We start from the raw sequence: 25,826 nt of genomic DNA on the forward strand, positions 1-25,826 counted from the left end.
TTAAAAGAAGAGGTGATGAAAAACAGTAGTAAACATGCCCCCTGTCCCAACTTTTTTGGAACATGTTGTTGGCATCAAATTCAAAATGAGCATATATTTTTCAAAAAACAATAAACTTTCTCAGTTTCAACATTTGATATGTTGTCTTTGTAGTATTTTCCTTTAAGAATATGGTTTACATGATTTGCATATCATTGCATTCTATTTTTATTTACTTTCTGCACAGCGTTCTGTGAGTGAAGGTCATGTACAACTGTGGTTTAAAAGCTGTATTGGTTAGTATGTGTGCTGTATAACTGCTCCCAAATGTATGAACCTCTACTTGAAAGTACACAAGGATATTAACTCGAGAAGCTTCATGCGCTCTGTCGTTCCACAGCCTGTTGTTTTATGGCTTGTGGCATGACAACTTGTCACAACGGGTATGAGTTTAATTAGAGGCTGTTTTAAATCACAACAGCCCTGGGCTCAGAGCTCCACCACAGAAACTCCTAATACATTAAAACCCTTCTGAGAAACTGCTGTTGCACCAGCAGAGATCTACAGCACGATACAAATCCCTTTTGGTCAGCCTGTGCTGAAGGAGGGATGAATTGAAATACACTGGAGCAGTGATGTATTTATTGTACATTGTGTAGTGTGCCACTGTAGGACATGTAGGCAGCTGTTGTGGGGGTTAAAGCAGGTCCAGCACGTCCAGCCTATGCTGCGGTGGCCTTGGACTAGCGCCAGGGTTCTGTTGCTTGGTCAAGGGCTCATTACTGTGACATTGGCAGGGACAAGATTCAAGTCAAAAAAGAGGTGTCATATATAACAGTGCTTTAGTTTATGTCCTCAAAAATCAGAACCTGGTATATGTACACAGGTCTCTGACCTGATGAATGTGTTTTCTGTAACACTGCTGCTCTGTGTGAGTGTAAAGATCATGTTTTGTTGCTGTTCTCCCTCTTTGAATGTTAAATAATAGATGTAGCTTGGGGTTGGGTTCAAGTGTGCGTGTATGTGTGTTTGGGGGAGCTTAGTGTAAGTATGTGAGATTTGAGGGGGTGTAAATCAGAGGCATGGACTCAAGTCACATGACTGAGTCACACATTTCATGACTTGAAACTTGACTGGATAAAAAAGAGAAAAAAAAGACTCGACTTTGGCTTAAACACCAGTGACTAAGATTTTGAGTGGACTTATGACTCGAAAAGATTCACGGAAACAGGAAGAGGAGCCTGGCTGTACTCTCTTCAGTCGGTTACTTTATTTACTTCATGTGATTGGATTCATTTCCAGGCGTAGACGTTCGAGAACTGCGTGAGACAAGCATGAGAATTCAAGTTTGCCTCCATAAACTAGAAACATGGGAAGCATCAACAGTATCAATAAACCCTCACCCCAGTCTTCTTCTCTACTGGAGAAACCTAAATTAAACTTAAGCAGTTAAAATAAGCACAACATTCACTAGAGGCTGAAGTTGGCTTTTAATTTGCCAGCTTCATATTTGAATTTGCTAAGGTCACTATGTGAAAGTGAAAGAGAACCACCCTTAGCTTGACTTTGAGAGGGTAGAAAGTCTACTTTGTGCCCTCTTGATAGTGCCGCTTTCTTACTCTTATTTGTTTCTCTGTTTGTGGTGATTGCTGACCCCAAACTCCAATTCTACATGCCCATCAGCCAAAACAGTGCTGACAAGCAGTCAACTAGGACCAACAAACTGCAGATGACAGTCAACCATCGACGTTTACAATTGAATGGCGTTCACCGGCCAACAGTTGGTTTTTGGTGTTTTAGAGCCCTAAGTGTGTGAGAGTAAGAGGACAGGTGAAGTCTAAGTGTGTATTTGTGTTTGAAAATGTAAAACAGCAGGGCACTCAGTCCTATGATGCTCTAGAGGTGCTACAACATTGGAACCTGTCCCACCGTACAGAGCACAGACAGTTCTGTGGGACTACTCAGCATAAATATCAAGCTTCAGTTTTAAATACAGCGCATCTCTCTATCTATCTATCTATCTATCTATCTATCTATATGTTTTAGTGTTAACTCACTCCCCTCAATAGAAGTGTCATGCTCTCTTACAGGGCAAGTGTACATTGTGACAGGTAGCTCTGCTGATCACAGTCATAACACTCAACAAACTTGTATGGAAGTTCTCTGAATCTCGCACTAATAATGCAACAGTTGACTCATTCATTAGTGAGAAAACACTTCTGTGTGATATTTAAAACACTGTGAAGTCTATTTATTTAACTGGGGGTTATTATTGGTCTTCTTGTTTGTTTGTTTGTTTACCTTCCTTATTATATCTTTCTTATATTCTTATTTATCTATCTATTTATTTATTTATTTATTAGTTTTGCAGCCCTTGCTGTGTGTGTCTGTGTGTCTGTGTGTCTGTGTGTGTGTGTGTGTCTGTGTGTGTGTGTCTGTGTGTGTGTGTGTCTATATAGCTAAAGGCAGCTGAATGATTGGCTCTTCCTGTAGCTGTGTTTAGCCCAAGATACAGAACACATTCTGCTTTTGGATTGGTCCCACAAGTTCGCACATAAGTTGGTCCATGGTTGGCCAGTTTGCATGTGTGTGTGGGTGTATGTGAGAGCGTGAGTTTAATTTTGTAAGGCAGATTAAAGCACAGACTCTTAAAATAAGTGACTGAGGTAATTTGTTTCTCTTCAATTTCAATCGTTTCATCTTTGTCTCTGGAGAAAGATTTTCTCAGCTCCCACCCCCACTGGCCCCTCGCTGCTTATAAATGAGTGGCTTTTACTTTATGTGCTCTCGTTCGTGCAGTGTCAGAGGTTTGTCATCGTGGATTAGGGCCATAGTAAATTCCAACACACACACACACACACAGCTCAGTGCAAGTATAACAGTGCCTCAGGTCATTCTGAATTATTCATGTCTAAAAAGCCTAACCTGCACGCCATCCAGCACACACTCTCTCTCTCACACTCTCTCTCTCTCTCTCTCTCTCTCTATCTCTCTCTATCTCTCTCTATCTCTCTCTCTCTCTCTCCCTCTCTCTTTTTCTATCTCTCTCTGTCTATCTCTGTCCCTCACTCTCTTTCTCTTTCACTCTGTCCTTCTCTCTCTTTCTTTTAAACTCTGTTCCTCGCTCTCTTTCACTCTGTCCTTCTCTGTCTTTTTTTTCACGCTCTCTGTCCCTCGCTTACTTTTTCTTTCACTTAGCCTAACCTGCGCATCATTCAATCTCTCTCTCTCTCCCTCTCTCTCTCTCTCTCTCTCTCTCTCTCTCTCTCTCTCTGTCTCTCTCTCTCTGTCTCTCTCAGAGAAGTCAATTGAGGTCAGCCTCTGTATTATGCTTTAATACAGAGACTGGGATGATTTTTTTTTTCTTGTTTGTTTATGCAGTTTGTACAGTGCTTGTGAGGTTGTAAACATGTAAACAATGATGCACACTACTTTAGGGCACTGTATGTGAAATCAGTCAGTCAACATTCGTCTCTATCACCATCACCACCATCAACTTGACTACTGCTTATATCACCCACTGCCGGCTATGAAGAATATAGAGAACAGAGAAATAAGAGGTAAACATGGAGAAAAATAAGGGAAACAGAACGCCTTCTAAAGTGAGAGCCAGAGGGGAGAGAGTAAGTGTAAGAGCTGAGTCACAGTGATGATGAAGAGGTTTAAACTTTTGAGAGTTTTACTCCCATTTTACTGTTTGTATATTTGTGTTGAACAAGCTTATGCATTTATGCGCTTTTCCTAACACAATAACAAGATTGTTTGTCTTGGTAAACTGATTCTGTACTGATGTCCTGACAGCTGACAGCTGATCTTAGTGAAAGTGAAATATGTAACGTAAATATTTTCAGACTATAAATAGTAGAGAGACACCAAATAATTATATTAATAACTAATAATGGCAATTTCAGTATTTCAACAGGTTTGTAGTGTAATCCACATACGAAATGCAAGGACATTGCTAATATCATCACATTAGCTCAACATACATTATTTTTATGTAAATCTTTCACATTATTTAGTAGACACTTATATCAAGAGCTACTTACAATAGAAGATGAATGTAACATTAGAAGTTTTGCCCAAGGACTCACTGGTAAAGGAGTGGCATTCCTGCCTAAATGAAACCCATGTTCTCAACTGGGTCCATTGCTTGTAAAAAATACCCTGCGGCACAAATGTTTAAAATCATCAACAAGGCAAATATTATTGCCATTTAAAAGAATAACTAACTGCAAATACATTCAATAATTATCCTATGAGTGGCAGAAGAACACACCTATTCTTCATGCCTACCATCTTCTTCTCCTCCTCTCTTCCCTCTTTTGCTCTCTCGCTCCCTCACTGTGATCCAGCTGTAGTTTGGGGCGGTGCAGGCTCGCAGTTCTCTCATTAGCACATTAACATGGCTGTTTGGAAGATTAATGATGGCTGCTTAGCAGGAGCACAGCCACAGCTCACTGGAGACGATCTTATACAGTGACCCAGTTTTACAACGCAATCTCAGAAACAATTCGGCTGGGTGTATGTTCATGTGTATGTGTGTGAGAATGAGTCTTCTGTTCCTGTGTGTCGGGTAACATGCCTTAGGAGGAATGCTGTCATACTTCACCTACATTAAAGTGGGTTTGTAGATCCTGCAATAGATTCAAATAGAGATGCAGTGCAGTCTGTAGGTATATGGACATTGACACAGTTTTGTTGTTTTGATTATGATAATCCAGCATATTTTATTCGCAATGAAATAGTGACTATGTCAGCATCTAGTATTGTCTGTTTTTTACAAACTACAAGGATCTGTCAGTTGCAAATGATCTGCAACTAGAGCTGAATGGTTTTTCTGACCAATATTGTGATTTTCATTTCAATCTGATTATTTTCTATAACTTGAGCTTTAAGGTGCACCCTCTGCTGACACAGCTGTTAACCTTATCTGGATCATTATACCGGTACCAGCACACTTCTGTCAAAGCGTTCACTTCTGGTTTTTAAAACACCGTTTCTAGGCTTCAAGTCTTCCAGCAATACGCTGATGCAGTATACCGTTAGAAAGCTTGAACTCTAGGAATTTGATTCCCACAAAGCATTTTATGAGCCATTATTCACAGTGGTAACGATTGTCTCTTTTCCAACCTAAGCAAATACCACCAAATCAGTGGGTTAATACAAAGCATGTGGTCTTGATAACACAGTAATAGTCAGAGATCAGTTTAGAGATCTATGAGTTAGGGAGAAATAAACTCTTCCATTCTAGCCTCTGTTACAGTAATTCATACAATTATTCTGACAATTTTTCTAACATTAGCAATTCTATTGAAAAGAGGTCAATTTTTTTAGAGAACTGTGACAGGCAACATTGTCAGATCTTAAATTAAGACTAAAGATGGGAAGTGTCTGAAAAACAGCCCCAGATCTACACTGATGTGCCAAAATTAATTGGACAGAACTAGTATCGTGTAGGACCCCCTCTGGCCCGATGAAGTGCAGCAACACCCCAAGTGGACGAGGGACATCTGGAGGAATGTTGAGCCATGCCATCTGGATAGCCATCCACAGGTCCATGGAATTTGTAGGTGCAGGATCTCGGGTGCGAATGGATCTCTCCACCACATCCCATAAATGCTTGATTCGGGTCATGTCGGGTGAACGGGCGGGCCACACCATTCATCGGAATTCTCCAAAAGGCTCCTCGAACCAATTCTGGACAACTTGGGCCGGATGACACGTTGCATTATCCCGCTGAAATATCCAATCATTGTCGGGGTACATGAAGTCCATGAAGGGCTGCAAATAGCCAACAAGGAGTAAAGCGTAGTGGTCACTGGTCAATGACGTGTTTAGGTGGACCAGTGGACCCAACCAATGCCATAAAAAAACACACCGGTACAAAACCACCACCAGCCAGCCTCCTTGCTGACAACTGGGGTCCGTGGCTTCATGGGGTCTGTGCCACACACAGACCCTTGGTACCATGGCTTATCGGACCACGCCCCATGTCGCCAGTCCTTTAGGGTCCAGTTAGCAACCTCACAACCCCAGATGAGGAGCTGTGTCCGGTGTTGCGGTGTTAACATAGTCACTCTGGTGGGTCTTCCGTTGGAAGCTAAAGAACACTGCACTGGCCAGCGGGACCTCCAGTGTGGGACCTCCTTTATTGAATGTGGATGTGATTTCTTCCAGAGTTGCTTTTCTCTTCACACAGATAATTCTAGCCAGACACTTTGGATCGAGGAATGTTAAATGCCCTTACAACTTCGGAAATGGAAACTCCCATCTGTCTGGCACCCACTGTTATACGTTTTTCAAACTCTGGTAACTCACATTGTCTTGCCGTGAGAACACTAGCCAGTGTTCAACCTCACTCACAAGATAACACCTCACAACTTATACAGGTGTGGGCGTTCCCAAGCCGTCCCCTGAGGTAACAGCACTACATGATCAATTTACACACTGCTATCCCATGACTTTTGGCGTAATGACTCTGAGTGCTTCACTAGTTTTGGTGTTAAATTTAGAGGGAGTGGAGGTGTTCAGTGAGGTAGCAACTGAACACACACTGACTCTCTGCAGGAGTGTGTATATGTGGAGGTAGGGATGGTGCTAACGGCTTGGCCCCCAGCAGCAGAGATAGGACAGATTCATGCGCTGTGAGACACATGCGGCAGGAATCCATTCTGATAGCTGCTGAATGAATAATGAAGCGAGTGTACAAACGTTCAGCATTCAGCCTGGAACACTGTTTCATTCTCTCTCAGTCTCTCTCTCTCCCTTTCTTTCTCTCCCTCTTTCTCTGTTTCCATCATTGCCCTTTTTTCAGGCTCTCTTCTGTTATGTTTTTGTCTCTATTGCTTTCTTTTTTACTCTTTCTTTCACTCTTTCTCTTTCTGTTCGATTCTCTCACTCTTTCATTTTCTTTGATTCTTTTTCATTCTCTCTCTCTCTCTCTCTCTCTCTCTCTCTCTCTCTCTCTGTTTCTGTCTGTCTCTCTCTCTCTCTCCCCTCCCTCCTCTGGCTCTTTGTGGAGAGGTTGTCGTGGGTGATGGATGTTTGTTATTTGCGTTGCGATTAGCTGCACTGCTAGCTTATTACAGCCACAGAAAGAGCCGTTTGTCAGTGGGTTGCTTAGGCCGCTGGGTGACGGTCATGTGCGTACGTGCTTCTTTGTGTGTGTGTGAGTTTATGTTCATGGTTGTGTCTGCTTTCTAACAGGACCTGTGACATCTGTCCATTAATATGTACCGGAATATTGCTTGTTGACTCTGTGCTGTCTCCTTTTGCTACTCAGGGCAACGACCAATTCACCATAGAGGCAAATCAGTCATGCGAGTGTACTTGTTGATTTATTCATCCATCTATCCATTGTTTTATTTATTGTTTCATTGCGATATTCATTCTTCAGTTGATTAACCAGCTGTAGCATGCGTGTGTGTTCTTTTGGGCGCATATGTGTGTGCATGCATGTACATATGTATGTTGCTGGGCTGTACAGTGCAACAATATTGCCATGCGTTAGGAGAAATGAATCACAGTTGCTCATGAGACCTTCATATGTGCATCTTTAATCAAATATTGTATCATGTCCATGTGCTCATGGGAGTTGTAGTCAGTTGTCAGTTACTCATGTGCTGTTCTAATCACGTGGTATGTGCACTACAGAACAACATTCACCCATTGACTAGTGCATATCCTCAAACGTAGTTGTGCAGCAGTGCAGGTTAATTTCCAGTGTTTATGGTAGTTGTAGTCCATCAGGTAATTTGTACACTAGAGAACGAATGCAGATGTGCATTTTTGGGAAGTGGGTTTTAGTACTGTAGAAAATGAATGATTTCACAAAATGCGTATTAAAATACAAACCTTTTACACGCTCCTTGTTTTTTCACAGGTAAATGACAGCGCTTACTTATTGAGAATACTTTTTAGAAGAATTTTATGTATTTTTTAATAAAAAAAAAAGCTTGTGCTACTATTTTGCTGCTTTTATACACCAGCACAGCTGGCTCAGAACATTCACATACAACCCTGATGTTTGTGTTTGTGTGTATTTGTGTGTATAAATGGATCCATGTGTGTGAATGTGTGTGCATGCGTGAGTGTGTGTGGAGGTTAGAAATGTGTGAGGAAGCTTTTATCACCTCCTCTTTTTCTTTTCACACTCTGTAGTCTGTAGTGCTATACTGGACAGTGTTCCCCTTTTTATGTCCTCAGAGCATCCAGAGGCTGAGCAGAATGCAGTCCTGTGCACAGTTTTTGGACTGTATGTGACTTATCCAGTATCTTCATATTGGCAAGGGTCTATTTAGCTCTGTTTGACCTGGATTAGTTTTACCTGGGGAAGTGCTATAATTGTACACGCTGGATTTGAAAGAAAACAGTGACAATAAGTAAAGGAAGTATTAAGATACTGAGCATGTAGTGATATATATGGGTTACAGACTTCACGCATGTTTCAACTGCAAACATAATACAAGCAAGTATTTAAATATGATGAATTTTGTATAAATGTATGCTAATTAATCCAAGTCCTAATGTTCTCTTACAATGATTTATGGATAAAAAGGCTTGTGATTCCTATATGTCTTATTCAGTATAAATGTACATAGCAGTACATTAAAGCTAATATCTTGAAATCAGCAGTTGATCTGATAGGAGTGTTTTGTTTAGGGTGCATTAGGGGACTGTTTAGTTACATAAACACAAATATTCATTAGAGATCAATGTACCGTAGAGGAGATGGTCGTACCTCAATATACTTTCCTGGGGCAATGTTTAAATACATTTTTCTAGAAGGTATGTAAAATTACAGTATTATATTAACCATGACAAAGAAATGCAATCTGATTAATATCTAGTATGTTAAAGGTTAGTTTTTGTGCTGATGAAGTTTCACTTCATCTTGTCTAGCTGAACACCTCTGTTTATGCTTTCACCTGAGAATCAAAGCATTTGCTATTGTGTCATATGTGCGGTGTTATGGTTTAAACAGTGTGTTGCAGCTGCAGTGGTGTGGGCTGCTGTGTGTGACCGCAGGAGGCTGTTTTAAAGCCGGTACAAGCTTGTTATGGAAACTGTGTTGGCCTGTCTCTCTCGCTCTCCAGAGCTAATTGAAGGTGCTCTAGTAGTCTAATTGAATGTGATGGAGTGCAGCAGAGTGGTGCAGGCTTCAGCAGCGTGTGAGTGTGACTCTGAGTCAGTGTTCAGATAGAGGGTTTAGGTCATGTTTTCACATAGTGTGTGTGTGTGTGTGTATATATATATTCCATGACCCATCAGCTTGCAGCTACACACAAACCTAAGATCAAAATGCACAATGCCAAGCATTTGGGGAGTGGTGTGAAGTACGCTGCCACTGGACTCTGGAGCAGTGGAAACATATTCTGTGGAGTGACGAATCACGCTTCTCTATCTGGCAGTCTGATGGATGAGTCTGGGTTTGGCGAATGCCAGGAGAACATTACCTGCCTGACTACATTGTGCCAACTGTAATGTTTAGTGGAGGACTGATAATGTTATGTGCTTTTTCAGGGGTTGGCCTAGACCCCTCAGTTCCAGTGAAGGGAAATCTTAATGCTTCAGCAGACCAAAACATATCGGACAGTTCTGTGCTTCCAACTTTGTGGGAACACTTTGGGGAAGACCCTTTTCTGTTCCAGCGTGACTGAGCCCTAGTGCACAAAGCAAGCTCCATAAAGGCATGGCTGGGTGAGTTTGGTGTGGAAGAACTTGACTGACCCACACAGAGCCCTGACCTCAACCCCATTGAACACCTTTGGGATGAACAGAGATTACAAACTAGGCCCTCTCGTCCAACATCAGTGTCTGACCTCACAAATGCTCTTCTGGATGAATTCCCACAGATACCAGACACACCCCAAAATCTTGTAGAAAGTTTCCCAGATCCCAAAATTAGAGACACAATGTTGTTTGTTCTGCGCGATAAACATCTTTAGTTCTTTGACTTTGAATCCACTGACTGTGTGACTCTTCTTTCACTTTTCTCTGGAGTTCATTATTATTGAGTCTTTTAGATGTACTATGCAGTGCAGCACGTATACCTCGATGTGTGTGTATGTGTGTGTGTATATGTGTGCATGTGTTTGTGGCATGCTGCTGTGCTGTGCCTTTGATCTGTAGGAGGCTGTTCTATCTTTGAAGGACTAATCGCCTCCTCACTTTGAACACCACTGGCAGACAAGATGTAGGACTCCAGTCCTACTGAGACGAGAGAGAGAGGGAGGGAAAGATGGAATGAAAATGCATGTTGGAAGTTTAGAATAAGTAGAAAGAAAAGAAAGTTTATGGAAATGTAGAAACTGGCCATTAAGCGCACATGGAATATCTGTTGGAGTAAAAAAATCAGTCTTAAAAGTCTGAGTATTAACTAAGAGGTTTATTTCACTTAATTTCAAGAGTTTAAATCCATCATTACCACCAACTTGATAGCTGCTTCCAGTAGTGTGTATATGTGTTTGTGTTACCCTCTTTACCTACTTTTTGTGCAGTATTTACCACTTGGTCAGTCGGCATGTTTACAATCTGGAAATTTTTCCAATGAACACCATTCAGTCAGAGATTTCTGTCCAGTCAGAGGTCTCATTCAAATGCTGTTCTGTGTAAATATTTGTTGCTGTGTTGCTTAATGAGGCCAGAAATGCAGACACTCCAGCTGACTTATCCACAACCCAGTTCTGTCAAAATATGTAAATTATTAACACCAGGCTGCTATAATATTTGCTTATGTTTACTACAGAATGTTTAGTTTCCTGTTTTAAAATGCTATGCCTTTGGGGTGCACTATGCTGTTGTAGCTAATCAGAATTATGCGGCTAGAGTTTCTCATTATGTTGAATGAAATTTTTGCTGACATTCTTTAAAGCTTGTTCAACCTGACAACTGTTGCTCTGAAAGAATGCATTTGCGGGTGGAGCATGGATAGGTCAGCTGGCCCCTGTCTAATGAAGGAAAGCGGGCAGTTGAAGAAGAATGCAGACCGTTCTGTACTGCTTTTTTTCAGTGTTGATTGAGAGAGGAGGGTGGAGGAGAGAGTGAGTGAGTGTGAGAGAAGAGTGAACTGATCCTCACTCTCTCTGTGAGATGTCACAGGTGGATATTTATTTTCGGAGACAGGCTTGACAGTCTGTCAAGTGGCAGAGCAGGAGAGACAGTGTCTGAAACACACACACACACAGTTGTGTCATTCAGTTTTGTAGGATAAATTGTTTTGGTGTCACAGGGATAGTTTTTATTTTATTATTACTTCAGTAAATGTGATTAGTGAGTGTTCTCCCATGTGTGCCTGTGTTTTGGTCTCTTGTAATTACTCTTCAACTCTTTACTGAAAAGTAACTGTTCCCTGCATAATTAGAATGATGGAGGTATGAATGGATAGATAAATGGATGCATTGATGGATAAATAAACACATACATGGATGAATGGATGGATTAATAAATAGATAGATACCCATCTACCAGCTACATAAATAAATAGATCGATACATGGATGAAAGATAAATAGATAGATAGAGGATAAATGGATTGATAGATAAATAAATTGATAGACGAATCATAGAAAATAGATGGATTAATGGGTGGATAAATGGATGGATGGATAGAAAAACAGATGGCTGATGGATGAATGGATAAATGCATGTATGAATAAATAGATCAATGGATAAATTGATAGATAATAGATAAATGGATGGATAGATGGATACATAAATAGATAGGACAAAAAAATCATGGATAAATAAATAGATTGATGGATAGATAATTAGATGGATGAATGAGTAGATGGATGGATGGGTCAATCAAAAATAGATGGCTGCTAGATAAATAGATTTGGCAGATGGGTGGATAGATAAATAAATTGATAGATGAACCATAGAAAATAGATGGATTAATGGGTGGATAAATAGATGATTGGATAGAAAAATAGGTGGCTTATGGATGGATCCACATATAGATTGATGCATAAATAGATAGATGATAGGTAAATGGATGGAAGAATGGATGGATACATAAATAGATAGGTCAATAAATTCACAGATAAATAAATAGATTGATGGGCAATTAAATGATGAATGAACAGATGGATGGTTCGGAAAATAGATGGCTCCTGGGTAAATAGATAGACAGATGGGTGAACAGATAAAACAGCCAATACATGGATGAATGGATAGATAGATGAGTGGATAAATAGAGAGATGGATGGTAGATAGATGGAGGAGTGAATAGATGAATAGTTCATAGACTGATAGAAATGTGTGCTTAAAATGAAAGTGGGACTTCTTCACGCTTTTTAGATAAGCAACTGCTTGGAAAGTCGTCAGTAAAATCCTTTTCCTGTTTATGTGGGAAATGTAATGTGAGAAATCCAGAATGTGAGACTCAACAATAGTGCTGAAGGTTTTTCTCTGAAGGTTTTTCTCTAAGAGTTTTCCTTGTCATCCTTTCACTCTGCATTATCTCTAAATGTAGATTCCGAAACGCTCATCCACTCTTACTTTACTTTGACTTTCTTTTCACCGTGTCATCTTCAACCAGCTGCTTCGTCTCCTTCCTGTGTTCACCTTCACATGTCAGTTTCCGTTAACAACTGTACACACATCACATCACACATCAGTGCATGCGAGTCACTGAAAGTCAACTTGAAATGGTCCTGAAATGTCAGTAGATTTGTGATTCATCTTTAGAAATCCTGTCCTTTCCTGTGCTGTTTCCACTCTGAGCTCTAGTACAGTCCTAGGTGGAGATGTGTGTGACATATGCTTGTCATAACTGCGGAATCTGGTTCAAAATTCATTTATTAATTCATACATTATTTTTTTTTAATTTCAATTTTCAGTGTTCAGCAGTGGTGTCTTCACAATATCTGGCAAATCCTCATGGCAGGCCATTGCAAGCATTCAGAATGGGATGTTTCAGAATAGGTTGTATGATATTAAAGACATGATAAAAAGCCCTTTGCCTGCCATGTGAGGATAAAGTTGCAGTTTTGCTTATTGTAAGTATCATGCGAACTGCTGCTCTGGTAGGGATTGAATCAGGCAAAACTTTGGCCTTTAAAAACAGCAGCAGTAGTATGTCACCACTCTAGGGACACTCCACTGTAAATTGCCAGAACAGAAGCGGAGAACCCATGATGATGAGGCGTGAGAGTGAGGCTTTTTGCAGACTGGCCCTGTGTGGAGGCTCGCACCATTAAATACCCAGAAAAAAAGCATGGGAGACATGGGAACAGGCCATTGTGCATTCTGGATGAGAGTAAGGCCTAGTCCACACGTACGGGGGTATTTTTAAAACGGGAGTTTTCCTCCTTACTCCTGTCAGCAGCTCACTCAATAGCCACGTTTACATGCAGCCTAATATTCCATTAATAGTCTGACTAATAGCTTAATCAGAATAGAATACGTCCATGTAAACACTTCAATCGGATTAGACTAGTTCGGTTAAGGCCATTCGGAACACAGTTTCTATCCGATTGAACGAGGTGGGTAATCTTATAAATAATACGTTAAGTAGAAGAATAATAACCATGTAAACGCCTGTATCCGTTTACATTCCCAAAGTGTAGGTACGTTCTGCGCATGTGCGTTCGTGTCATAGTGAAACGTTCCGCGTGGCGGGACCAGAAACTGGTCTGGAGAGGACACGAAGTTTATCCTTTGAACTTTAAAAGACGGCGGTGGGATGGACGTCCAGCTTATGTGTCTCAGAGCATGACGTCTTCCTCTCACCTTTCTAAGTGTAATAAGTACATGTGAACTATGTTTTTCCTGAGTCTGACATTATTTTAAAGTAATAAAATACACAGGCACTGCTCACTGCTGCTCGTCTCACTCTGACTGGACTCACGTGATGCTTGTTGTCACGGTAACATCTACATTAAGTGGTTCTCTATGCACGCACGTAATTTTGATTAGATTACTTCTAGTGTGCATGTAAATGGAGATTTTCCATCAGAATGTTGAGTGGAGTGAACACATAAACACCTTAGTCTTAATCTATAATCAGAATGTATTCAATTGGATTGGCCAACACTTTGCATGTAAACACAGCCATTGACAACAGCGTTGACGAAAGGGTCTGTGTTGTGGCAGTGCTGGATATAGCAGTACCTCTCCTCTCCTCCGTTGTCTCTTCTTCTTTCCTTCACTCCGTCTATTCCTCAGCTTTTGTTCAGTGAACTAATACGCTGTTGCATGCTGTGATGTCTGATATCTGCTTTGAGAATCAGCATCTTCCTCTTACAGTCACACACTTTGTGTGTGTGTGTGTGTGTGTGTGTGTGTGAGAGAGAGAGAGAGAGATGCAGACAGGAGGAGAAGTGTAGCGAGTTAGAGATGAATAATGCATTCATGCGTCTTTTCCCCCCTCTTCCTGTGGAGCGGCTGGAGCTGACAGTGATGTGTGTTTGATGGTGGTTTTTCTGTCCCACTCTGGCGTGAAGGGTGGGCTGTTAGCGTGGTCGAGGGGACAGAGGAGTGACCACACTGGCTGTTTTTATTTATCCTTGAGCACACAGACTCCTTGTGGTCAGATGGACAGGTTTTGAGTGTTGGGAGAGTTTCTAAACAAAGCTGATCATCAGAAGTGCTCGCAGAGCGGCCCACTCACAGATAGCCCCCCGCTGCAGCACCTGCCCACTCACTTAACACACTGAGGGAGGAGGCATTTAAATAGCACCCCTCTCACTCACTCTCTGTCTGTCTTTTCCTTTTCTTTCTTTTCTTTCTTTCTTTCTTTCTTTCTTTCTTTCTCTCTTACTCCTGCCTGCTTTAGATAGATGGGGATGTGTAGTGGTCTGTATTGCAGGGGAGGTCGTCACACTGAGGGACTGGGTTTCAGTAGCTGTCCCTGGGCAGAGCTGCTCTCTTTCGTGCCTCAGATGTCATGGAGAACTTTAAATGAGTGTTAAGTCTGTCTACATGTACCATTTATGCTTTGAGTAACACACAGATGTGTGTGTGTGTTTGTGTAATTCTTTGGTGTTCAGCCTAACCTACAAATATCACTGGGGGAAAAAGAGCAATCACTGTTGTCACTCCATTCACAGTGTAGCAGTACACTGTATGGTAATAATAGTGTTTACTTAATGCATCTGCTTGGTTCCAACAGTGGCGTTCAGTTCAGTCCACTGTATTTGCAAAATCACACATAATTTAACATAATATATAATCACACATTGTTTAACTCACCCCATCTCTCTCTCTCTCTCACTCTTTCTCTCTCTCTCTCTCTCCTCTCTCTCTCTCTCTCTCCCTCTCTCCCTCTCTCTTCAGTTCTCTGAGTCCAGACGCAGATCCTGATGGTGCGTTTCAGAGGGAGGGCTTTGGCAGACAGAGCATGTCAGAGAAAAGAACCAAACAGTATGGAGATGCTACTCAACTAGAGATCATCAAGACTCGCAAATCTAAGAGCATGGATTTAGGTAACTACATCTCTGTAAAATCTGCAGAGCCCATAATCATCCATCCTGACTTTAGCCACTCCCCACGCCTCTGCTCCTTTCCCAGCTGAGCTGCAGATGTAAAATAGTGATGGTTTCTTAAGGGGCCAACATACAACTTTATAAATAAGCAAGTATTACTGTGTATAGGTCACTAATGAAACACTAAAGAAGTGTTTTGCTTTGGGTCAGTACCACCACTAATAAGAACTTGACATACACTCGAGATCATCACTGGCAACTGACTGGCCGTCAGACGTTTGAGGACACCTTGCTTTCTTTAAAAGTGTTAGATTTTCAGTTTTACTTTTCAGTTTAGTTAGAAAAGGAAAACCACTCAATTTTATCTTTCTCAGTATAAAGACCAGTTTTATTTTAAGTAACAATTTGACAGTTTTCCTTTCCAATTCTGTTGTTAAAAGCACAAATTGAAACTGTTTTGACCCAAAGGTAGTTTAAACACCTAAAAGGTTTGACTGCTGATGAGTGCTAACATCACATCAAGAGACAACATGGGGGATTTGGCATTATTTCTTAGGAAGTACTGTCACAAATACTGTCACCTGGTTGGTCTTTAAATTGTTACGTTATTGCAAACCAACAAAGAACACATGGTCAGTTGTATTAAAAACATTTGGAAAAGCTAGGTGCCTCTTAACTTTTGACAGGCATTGTAAGATCAAAGTTTCACCCTGCCCTGAGTTAAGGCAGCAGCAGCAGAACTGTTGGAGAAGGTCAGGGTCGTTTCTTTGCTGAGGAACATGGAGAGGCACTCTGCATGTCCCTGTGGACCTGTGCATGCTGCCGCTCCAGCGAGTGGCTAATCGGAGGAGATGAAACAGGTTTTCCCTCCTCTTTGCCAGTCACCATGGAGACCCTGGACTCCTGAGACTGGCCTCTTCTCCACTCAGCCACCACTCACTTCTTAAAAACTCCAGAAACTTCTCAGGAAGTTCATCAGGACTTTTTTCCTGCTTCGCACAAATCATGGGAGAGAAAGCTGATACAGCACTCAGAGGGAAAGAGGCGGGAAAGTGAAAGAAAAGGGCAGATAAGACTCGTTTTAGTCCCCCCATCTAGGTTGAACTGCATTAGGCTCTGGATATCAATTAAAAGGAGCTGCAGCTAGCTGGGCTCAATCAGAGCCATTAGTAACGGTAGGAGAATCCTCCGGTGTGTAAAGAGCTTTGGGCCCTAGCTCCTGCCTCTCCATCATGCTTTATCAAAATGCGCCATAATTGTGCTGTCAGTTGCCCTCGCTCCTGATGAAAAATTGATATGTGGAGTGATGTCCCCCTGATGAAACAATTACGCCACTCCTAATCAACGGAAAGTGAAGTTTGAGAGGCTTTTAGGAGAAGTCGTTTCCTTTTAGCTTTGCCAAGTTCACTGAGCCTTGCTCAGACGGACACACATAGCCCACAGGAGTGTTGTGTTGTTGGGCAAGAGTTGTACATAGCATCACAAAATTTGCATTATTAGTCATAATAGGTAAATCAATAATTAGCTCTGCTTCAGTGTTAAAGTGATTTAACAGAACTGATGGGCTTTAGTTTTTTTAACAAATTGGTTTGTCTTATTAGACATTTTGCCAGTTTTGTTATAAGAAAATGGTCCCATATCATGCAAAACCAAATTTACCTCAATTCTTTTAACATAAAAGTGTTTGATGTAATATGTAAACACTTTTAAAGTTTTAGAACATACCATTCACTCCCCATGTCCATACATTCCATATATAGGAGCTAAGCTGCTAAAATTAATTCATTGTTTTTGTGATGTCAAATATATATATATATATATATATGCCTATTCAGTCTACAGCAGTTTAGCCCCACCCATTCACGCTTAAGTTATAAGGAGTGCTTCAGCCTACATAGCCGCAATACAATACGATACAATTAGTCAGTCAATCAATCAATCAGAACAGAGCTCATTTATCATGTATCTGTCTTAAAGACACACAAAGAACAGCCTGTTTTATTTTAAGGCATAAACAGAGGTTGGAAAATAGTCATGTACAAATGAATCATCACTGTTTTTGGAACATAAGCCCTCACAAACATCATAAGTAGGCCTTCAGGAGAAAAGTAAAAAACAAGAACAATGTCTTGAAGGACTGCATAGATTCAGAGCACTGAATGGACCTTCAGTCACAGGCTACAGAGAATGAGGGGACCCTTTCTAGCATTTCTTCAAGACACATAAACAACTCTAAAGAGCTGAGCAGAAAGTACTGCACATTACTTACCACCCCATTTCATTTTGAAGCTTCATCACTGGTCATTAAAGGCACTTTCCACTCCCAGCAAATCACCTGTTCTCAGTTCATGCCAAGCAATTTGCCACAAATGGCCTGTCTTTTTTACCCCTTAAAACCTGCTGGATATTTTTTCCCCTCTCTGTCTTGTCTCGAGTGCTCAGTAGTGCACCAGATCAGCAGTGTCTACCTAAAGACCGATCTGAGAGCCATCTCGGAGATTACGCAGAAGCGTCCGCACGGCCGATGCTTTGCATTCTCTCAGATGTGTGATAAGGCGTGCCAGTGAGAACAGGGGATTGGTTCACGACATGCATGGAGCTATGAGTAATCACCTAACACAATATAACCTGTCCTCCAGTGAATATGAATGACTCAGAGAGAAGCATGATATTCCATATCTCTCTATGTTCCTCTCTTATTTGTCAGTCTATCTCTGTCTCTCATTCTCCAGTGATTTGCATGCTTCCCGTGGCCTTTGGAAATGCCAGTAATGGAAATGAAGTCACTCTGTAATGCTTGGGATTTGGGAATGGTGGAACGTCTTGCACTAATCAATCACAATTCTTTATGCCTCTTTAACAGTAGCTGACGAGATTAACCTCACACCCCGCCCAAACAGGACAGAAGGTAAGACAACCAGTCACTTTAGCATCACGACCGGACTGGCTTATCTGTCTGCGCTTGGGCATGCTAGCTCTTAGCACTTTGGCTGGGATTCCAACTGGGAGTGGAATTTATTTATTTTTGTTATTTTTCTCTAAATATTGCCTGTTTGTGTCTGTGTCTTGTTTACTCGTAGCTGTTCGTAGTAGTTAATTTTTCATGTGCTTCATTTTTAGAGCTCCTAGTAGAGTTCGCCGGAGATCTCGAGGCCGTGCTGTATTTCTTTTTAGCATAACGCAGCAAATGCATTTAATGTGACCTGCATTACTTAGTTCACCCTTCAAACTCTTTGCCAGCATAATTCCACCTATTAAAGCTCTCTGCTGAAAGGCCACATTCATATGTGTATGTTTAGGAAGTGATTTTAGGTAATTGCTATCAATTTAAAGATTTTCTTTTCTTAAATTGGAATAAGTGGTGTGGCGTTAAATAGAGGTTTTTGGCTGCAGCTTTGCAGAAGGCGAGGCACACTGCTTGCTCTTCAGAGAATACGATGCAAGAAAACATTAATTAGGCTGAGAGGTGTTTCGAATGGGAAGAGGAAGGAGGTGGAGGAAGATGGAGGACTGTATGCGTGTGTGCAGTGGGTGCTGGGGGGCTTTGCTGAAATCCTCTTGGAAATTAAGACCCTAAAAGTCAGTTGAGCCTGTTTGTCTGACTTCAATTAATCCATCAATGTCGAGTGGCTGGAGTTATGTGCTGTAGTCACAACACAGAGGAACACAGTTTCTGAAGGCCCTAGGTAGAGTTAAACCATGTAGAAAACCTATTCTGGAACAAATGTATAGAGCTGCCAAGAATGTTGACTAAGAGCAAAATTGATTGACTCTGTGTAGGCCATGGTGGTCGACTGGATAGCTTTTCTATGAAACGTAGGTATAGGAGTTTTAAAAATAACGAGATTTCACCCTGCAAGAATATATCAAGTCAGCTTCCACACCTGGAACTTGTTCCCTTCTGTGTGTGAGGGGTGAGGGGGTGCTAAAAACACCTTGAGCTGCCTTAAACATCTTTAACACTGACCAAAATCATAAAAGTATCTTCCCTGGAGATTGTGACAGCCTACGCTTCTAGTGTCCAGGCTCCCAGTCAAATAGTAAAAGATCACTGAAAGTCTGCTGCACCTGGAACCACTCAGACTGCCACAGACCATCTTTGGAACCTCATACAGCTTTATGCTCAGTTGTAAAATTAACTGGGCCACAACCACAGCAATGAATAATCCACCATAACCCGTTGTGTTATAAGCTAATGAACTGCATGTCCTTGTGGTTTGGAAAGGTAAGTGGTGCCATATGGTGCAGGTCAGCGCATTACGGATTGCAGGTCGACTGCAGTTTGTGGGAAGGCTATAGTGAGGAATACTGTGGTCAATTACCTGTATGACTCAGCAGAAACTGCCTAAGATGATTCAGAATATCTGCAGCATTGCTGATGGCATTGTGGTAATGGTACATATAAGAGCCCTGTGACCGATTGAGCTTGGCTATTGGTAGTTAATTAGGACAGGTGTAGAAAAGCAGGGGAACTGAGCCATGCTAATGATCATGAACAGGCAGCCACGGAGGCTTGGGCGACCCCAGGGCCCCTTCGCTCTTCCTGGGATACCAGAACAGGACTTTCCCCTGGCCATCGCGGAGCTATTTTTGGCCTAATCACCCTTTTACCCCTCCCAGCTGGCTGAATAAATTACAACTAATGGATCCTATGTCCATGCACACATGCAGACCTGTGTGAGGCATCGCCTTGGGTAATGGCCTTTACAACACCGTCTGAGCCATGCTAACGAGGCAGCAGCCACAACCCTCACATTAACTGCCGCCCGATTATTCATGGAATTTGTGTTACCTCCTTTTAACATTTAACGATAATTGCTCCTTGCCGCTAAGTGTCCTTCCTAGTCATCTTTGCAGACTGACTAATTAAGGAGATATAGGCTATATGTCTGCGAGTTTGGTGCTAATTTTCAATGCATGCTCTTCAGCTGTGATCTAGGATATTTCCTGAACAGAGAGAAAAGCAATGCATGTTTTTATTGGCAAAAACTGACATTTTCTTTCTTTTTTCTCCCTCATGAGTGACAGTGAGCTCAGTGTTAGATATGTGATAGGAATCGTGGAGTAGTCTATTGAAAGATGCTTGTCAAAAAAAGAGAGGGGAGTACAAGGCAAGAGAACAATTACCAGCGTTTCCTTCTGTGTCGCTCTTTGCTTCGATGAGACACAGCGCCAGCTCTTGTGATGCGGAATGACATACGGGCTCGGCAGGATTGTAATTCCGAGATCCTCAGAGAAGCAGATGTCATTCACATTTTCTTGAACTGCGGCGGCCGCCCTGTCTTTATTTGCCGCATCCCTTCGCATTTGGCATGCAGGCTACTCCCATGATCCAGGCTTCGAATTCTAAACCTTAAAAGCTTTCCATTTACCTGGTATTTGCAGTATGTTGATTAAGCTTTTCTTCTGCCAGCATTTGGGGAACAATATTGTTTGGATCTGATGCAAGTTTCTTCTGTTCGTCTTCTTTTTGTGTGCCCTCCAGTGTCCTTTATAAATAAGGAATGATCCTTCAGTGAAACGAATGAAGAAGGTCTCCACTTGCGCCCAGGTGCAGACATGTTTCATTGTCATATAAATTGCTTCATAGCTGTAATCAGCTATGTGCTCTCGGCCTGCTGAAAATGAAGAGCCTTTGGAAATGACTGTTTTAGTTCATGTTATCTCTGGGGCAAGATGACCATGCTGGTAATTCCAGATGTTCAGGAACACACTAAATGAGCTTATTGAGTTTGAGCACTGTTGATCAATCGTGTTGAATGCATTAAAAATTGTATGACCTGTTAGATGAAAATTATTGATTAGAGTTTGCTGCATTGACCTCAGAGATTGGCTCTGTGTTTTATGCTGGTCATGAAAAAAAGGCACTCCTGGAGATTTCCTTTGTACATAACCTTGAGAGTCACTGGCACCATTACAGTTGGCAAAAGGGTTGAGGAAGTTTCTGCCGGCAGCCCCTTGAAACCTTGATCTAACTCAATGGAGGGAATCTACAACACTGCAGACTTCAGGCAGTGCCACATCTCGAGCTGCAATTCAAATTTTTCATCACAACCTTATAGCAAAGAGCTACTCAGTAGAAACAATCCGTCTCAACTACATTTGTGAGTATTTGAGGGGTTAGTTCATTTCAAACCCCATCTGACCTAACCTGTGTTTGAGCTTGATTCGTTTTACCTGGGGAGGTCTGTGAAATCTATGATTTTAATTGCTATGCAATATCATAGATATGTGCATTATGCAGTGTACATAGTTTTGCAAGACTGACAGTAATAATTCCAGCATGAAACCTTTTGTTTACGTCTGTAGTTCACAAACTTCAGGCTCCCTGATTAATGGTAATCCTTGAATATGGTAATAAATGAACTTGATTATTGACATGGCTATGCCCCATTGTCAGAGGGGAGCCCTCAGGACCTTCTAGGCCTTCAGAAAAGGCCTAATGGATTCTGGAAAGTAAAAAATACATGTCTGTAATAGTTAATAATTCATTTCATAGAAATTATTTCATGTCATCAATTTTGTGAGTATTGTATTAATAATTTTATTCCACATACCTTATCGCTTCTAGCAGAAATGAACAAGTCTGTAGAAGTGAATTTTGATATTTATGCCCAAACAGAAGTGCAGTCACAGTCACGTTCGCCACTGCTTATTGTTATACTGATGATATTAATGTTGTACCTGTTGAATAAGCTGATGTGTACATCCAGGCTCTATGTGGTAATTTGGGGAAATTGCACAGATCCTATATGAATGAGCCAGTCAAATCCTTTACAAAATGCCTTAAGGAACCTTGTCTGGTAAAACAAATCCAGCTCAAATATTCTTAAATTTTACTGAGAAGGTTGTTCATGATTGTGGTAAGGCTGAGTGGCTTACCACCTCCTTGTTTTCTCTGTGCTCTCTTAGTGATTGGCGATGGTGCTGCCAATAGAGGAGGCCATGCTTCAGCTCTAGCTCAGCTAATCATTGCATTCAAGGTGCAGGTTTGCTTGGTTAAAGGATCAAGAGCAGATTAGCGAGATGTCATGGGCTACCGCGTGAGGAAGAATGATAACAGTAGCAGTTCCATTGTGGATTACTCTGCTTCCCTGGCACTTTGCCTTTCCTGCCATTTACCTTCCTATGGCTCAAACCACCTGGAACCATTCTCCCATCGTTCTTTCTTCCTCTGGTCCCCTATTTCATAGGCTACGATGCTACAGACATGTGATTCAAGCAGAGAGAGAAGGTAATAGATTTCTAATTGTTTTCGTTGGGTGATTAGGGGTTTATTTGGCCAAGCCAATCTCTGTTTCACTTCACGTCTTTCCACGCAGAGATCCGCTGTGAGCTCAGCGGCCAGCGGGCATGCTCCATTTAGCACTCAGAAAACAAGCCGAGACCCTCACTAAAAAAATCAACGCTAAAGGGTTCAGGGGGGAAGAAATGAAGAAGACCACATGGTCCACCTGAACGGCCCATCTGAGACAAAGTAGGGTGAAAGAAAGAGAGACTGACTGACAGCTATGTTTACACAGAATGCCACCATATGTTCGACTGTGCTGTACAATGGAATCCCTTTAGTGAAGGGCTATGGAGAGACCAAGCTCAAATTCCAAGCCACGCTTGAGATCTTGAGCACATGCTCCCAAACATCCATGTGGGTCACGCTGAGGAAAGACCAGCTCTTATTGAATAGCTGAATGTCAGGGATGTGTGATTCGATGTATATCTTAATCATTGCCATGTCGCGAAAAAGGGCACTTGATGGAAAATCAAAATGGACGTCAGACCACATGCTGGTTATGGGCCGCTGTTCAGGAGGCGGACGCTGACATAATGAAATTCCCTTAGTCTCGCCTCACTACACTACTCTAAACAAAGAACAGCAGCCATTGGAAAAATAATTCTGGCTGTCTGAGGGGGAGCTGTGTTGGCCTTAAACAGAGCAAGGGACAGCTGGAGCTGCTGAAGCCCACTTGGGGTTTCCTTACATCAATATCTCTTGTGTTTGACCTAGTATGCTTTATGGAAAGAATGGCACTTCTATCAACTCGGTCAACAAACAGAAAGAATAGCCCCGGTTGCGGTCCTTTGAATAGCAGCTTTCCCTCATCTGTGCCATGTATATTTATATATCATTTGCATGTTAATTATATTTGTGTGCATAATGGAGATTCATTATGCCGAACATAGCAATGAGATGTAGTCAACCGGGCCGCTGGCTATGCACCATTTCTGTTTTTTTCTTTGGCTGCATGCAGAGTCGAGCCTTTTGGTTCTGCGCTCATGTTTGGTTTTTCTGTTCAATTAGTGTGTGCGTGTGATTTATTGGGCGAGCTTTAAACGTTTGTCTTGTCCCAATCACGCAGGTGGCTCAGAGAATGTTGTGTGTGACTGTTCCAGACTCTGTTCCATATGCGCCCACCTGGCCATAGACACCCCCCTCACCCGTCACAAACCCAACCAACCAACTCTTCTTGCTCTCTCATTGTGGACTCTCTCTCCTCAGCAGGTTCTTTGGAGCAAGATTAATGCTGTGTCTCTGCTGCAAGTTGTTTGAAGTGGGTGTGTTGGGTCTCTGGAATGCCTCCTTACACACACACACAGACACACACACACAGACACACACACACATACACACCCTTACAGAGTGAGGAGTGGATTAGAGTCATGAAAAGGTCATTAAAAAGAAAGCTTCAAGGGAGGAACAGGGAGGATGTGCTGGTGGGTTTGAATGGGCCAAATCTTGTGTGTTTAGTCTGCATGCTTCTTCCCTCCCTCCCCACTTGTTCTTCACATCCTCTTTTTCCTCTGTTCCCTTCATCCCTCCTGCCCCTGACCACACACCCAAGATAATGGGCCTCATACTTGTGCCATATACAAGTGCCTTAAACTAGTTATATTCTCCCTCTCTCTTTCCCTGTCTCTTGCTCTCTTGCTTTCTTTCTCTCCCCCACATTTTGCCTCTCTCTTTCTCTGTCTCTCTCCCCTTTCTTTGTCTCTTCATTTTTTTCTCTCTGTCTGCCTCTTTGCTTTTGCTCTCTCTCTCTCTCTCTCTCTCTCTCTCTCTCTCTCTCTCTCTCTCTCTCTCTGTGAAGTGTTTATATAGTTTGCAGCCCTATAATTTAAGACAATTATGTATACAGATTGAGGAAGAAGCCACTAAAACAGCCCCAAGAGTTTGAAATGTATTGTTTATCCTGTTCACAAGACAGATAATGTGTCTCACAGCTCACTTCCTATCCAATGGGGTCTTTATATTCCATATTATTTCAACATTGTTTTTCTCTCTCGCTTTGCAGCAAATCTGCAGATAAGTGGAATCCGCATCTTCTCATTTATCTTCAGACAGGAGAGCGAATGGCGCAAATGAATTAGTAAAACAAGGCTGCATCTAAAAGAAACAAGCCCTAGTTTTCAAGATGGAGGAGCTTTTTGTTGTCATTGCTGAGTTCATTATAAAGTGTCCTCTGTTTCACCCCTAAGGCAACTCCACGCGAGACGTCGGACCCAATCTGGGCCTGAAGAAGTCCAGCTCCCTGGAGAGCCTCCAGACGGCCGTTGCCGAGGTAACGCTGAACGGGGACGTCCCCTTCCACAGGCCCCGCCCTCGAATCATTAGGGGAAGGGGCTGCAACGAGAGCTTCCGGGCCGCCATTGACAAATCATACGACCGGCCTGTGATGAGCATGGCGGGTGAGGAGGAGGAGGATGAAGGCATGGAGACCTGTAAGTGCTCTTAGGTCACAAGGGGACATACAAATGCACTCATTCCATTCTTTAGCATTGTGGGTTTTTTTTTTTATTTTAAACCCTTACAAGTCTTGATTGTAATTTCTTGGCTATTTTTGTGTAATTACATTATTCATTATGCCATTTGTCACTTAATAAACTATATTCATAGTCGTCCTCCTGTTCTTATAGAACACTTCATGTTTCTTTTTAGTCCATCTATGTTTTTTTTTGTTCAGATAGGCAGACACCATGAGGGAACGTTACAATAGCGCTTGGAGTTCCTTCCACCACAACTAGGTCAGGCTTCCCCTTACAGACAGAGAGCAGCCCAGCACAGTAATCTGCGACCAATCAGCATCTGCATTACTCACGTATTACTATTCATATCAGCCACGTCCGAACCAGCTCCCAGACGGCCCTGCTGGCTGTTTCTTTCTTCCCGGTGGGGCCTTCTCATTCAAAAGGCTCCTTCTTAATGCTTTCAGACTCAGAGCAGTAGGGAAACCCTTGTCCTGTTTACGGGAAGAAACAGCTCGTCCTTCATCTCTCCTTGGAGAACCTTAGTGAATAAAGCAGTCTAGCTATTGCTGTGACCTTCATCAGTGTTTGAGTAGATTGTAGCATAGATTCTTAAAACAGGTGTTAAAGACAATGCAGTGTAGGTTTTTTTATTTCTTTAACCTGTATGACCCTT

At 42.0% G+C, this 25,826-nt stretch overlaps 1 protein-coding gene across 2 annotated transcripts in view; it reads left to right on the forward strand.

The window, feature by feature from the left end:
• pard3aa (par-3 family cell polarity regulator alpha, a) overlaps nucleotides 1-25,826 on the forward strand; it is a 505,838-nt gene that overhangs the window by 314,785 nt on the left and 165,227 nt on the right. The window contains exons 16-18 of one of the 2 annotated variants that reach the window (XM_036582761.1): nucleotides 15,261-15,409; nucleotides 18,273-18,317; nucleotides 24,884-25,126. In XM_036582761.1, coding sequence (XP_036438654.1) covers nucleotides 15,261-15,409; nucleotides 18,273-18,317; nucleotides 24,884-25,126 — 437 coding nt within the window. The remainder of the gene's footprint in view (nucleotides 1-15,260; nucleotides 15,410-18,272; nucleotides 18,318-24,883; nucleotides 25,127-25,826) is intronic. The other variant, XM_036582769.1, reaches the window with a different exon arrangement.

The sequence above is a fragment of the Colossoma macropomum genome, unplaced genomic scaffold (genome assembly GCF_904425465.1).
Source record: "Colossoma macropomum unplaced genomic scaffold, Colossoma_macropomum, whole genome shotgun sequence".
Lineage (NCBI taxonomy): Eukaryota > Metazoa > Chordata > Actinopteri > Characiformes > Serrasalmidae > Colossoma > Colossoma macropomum.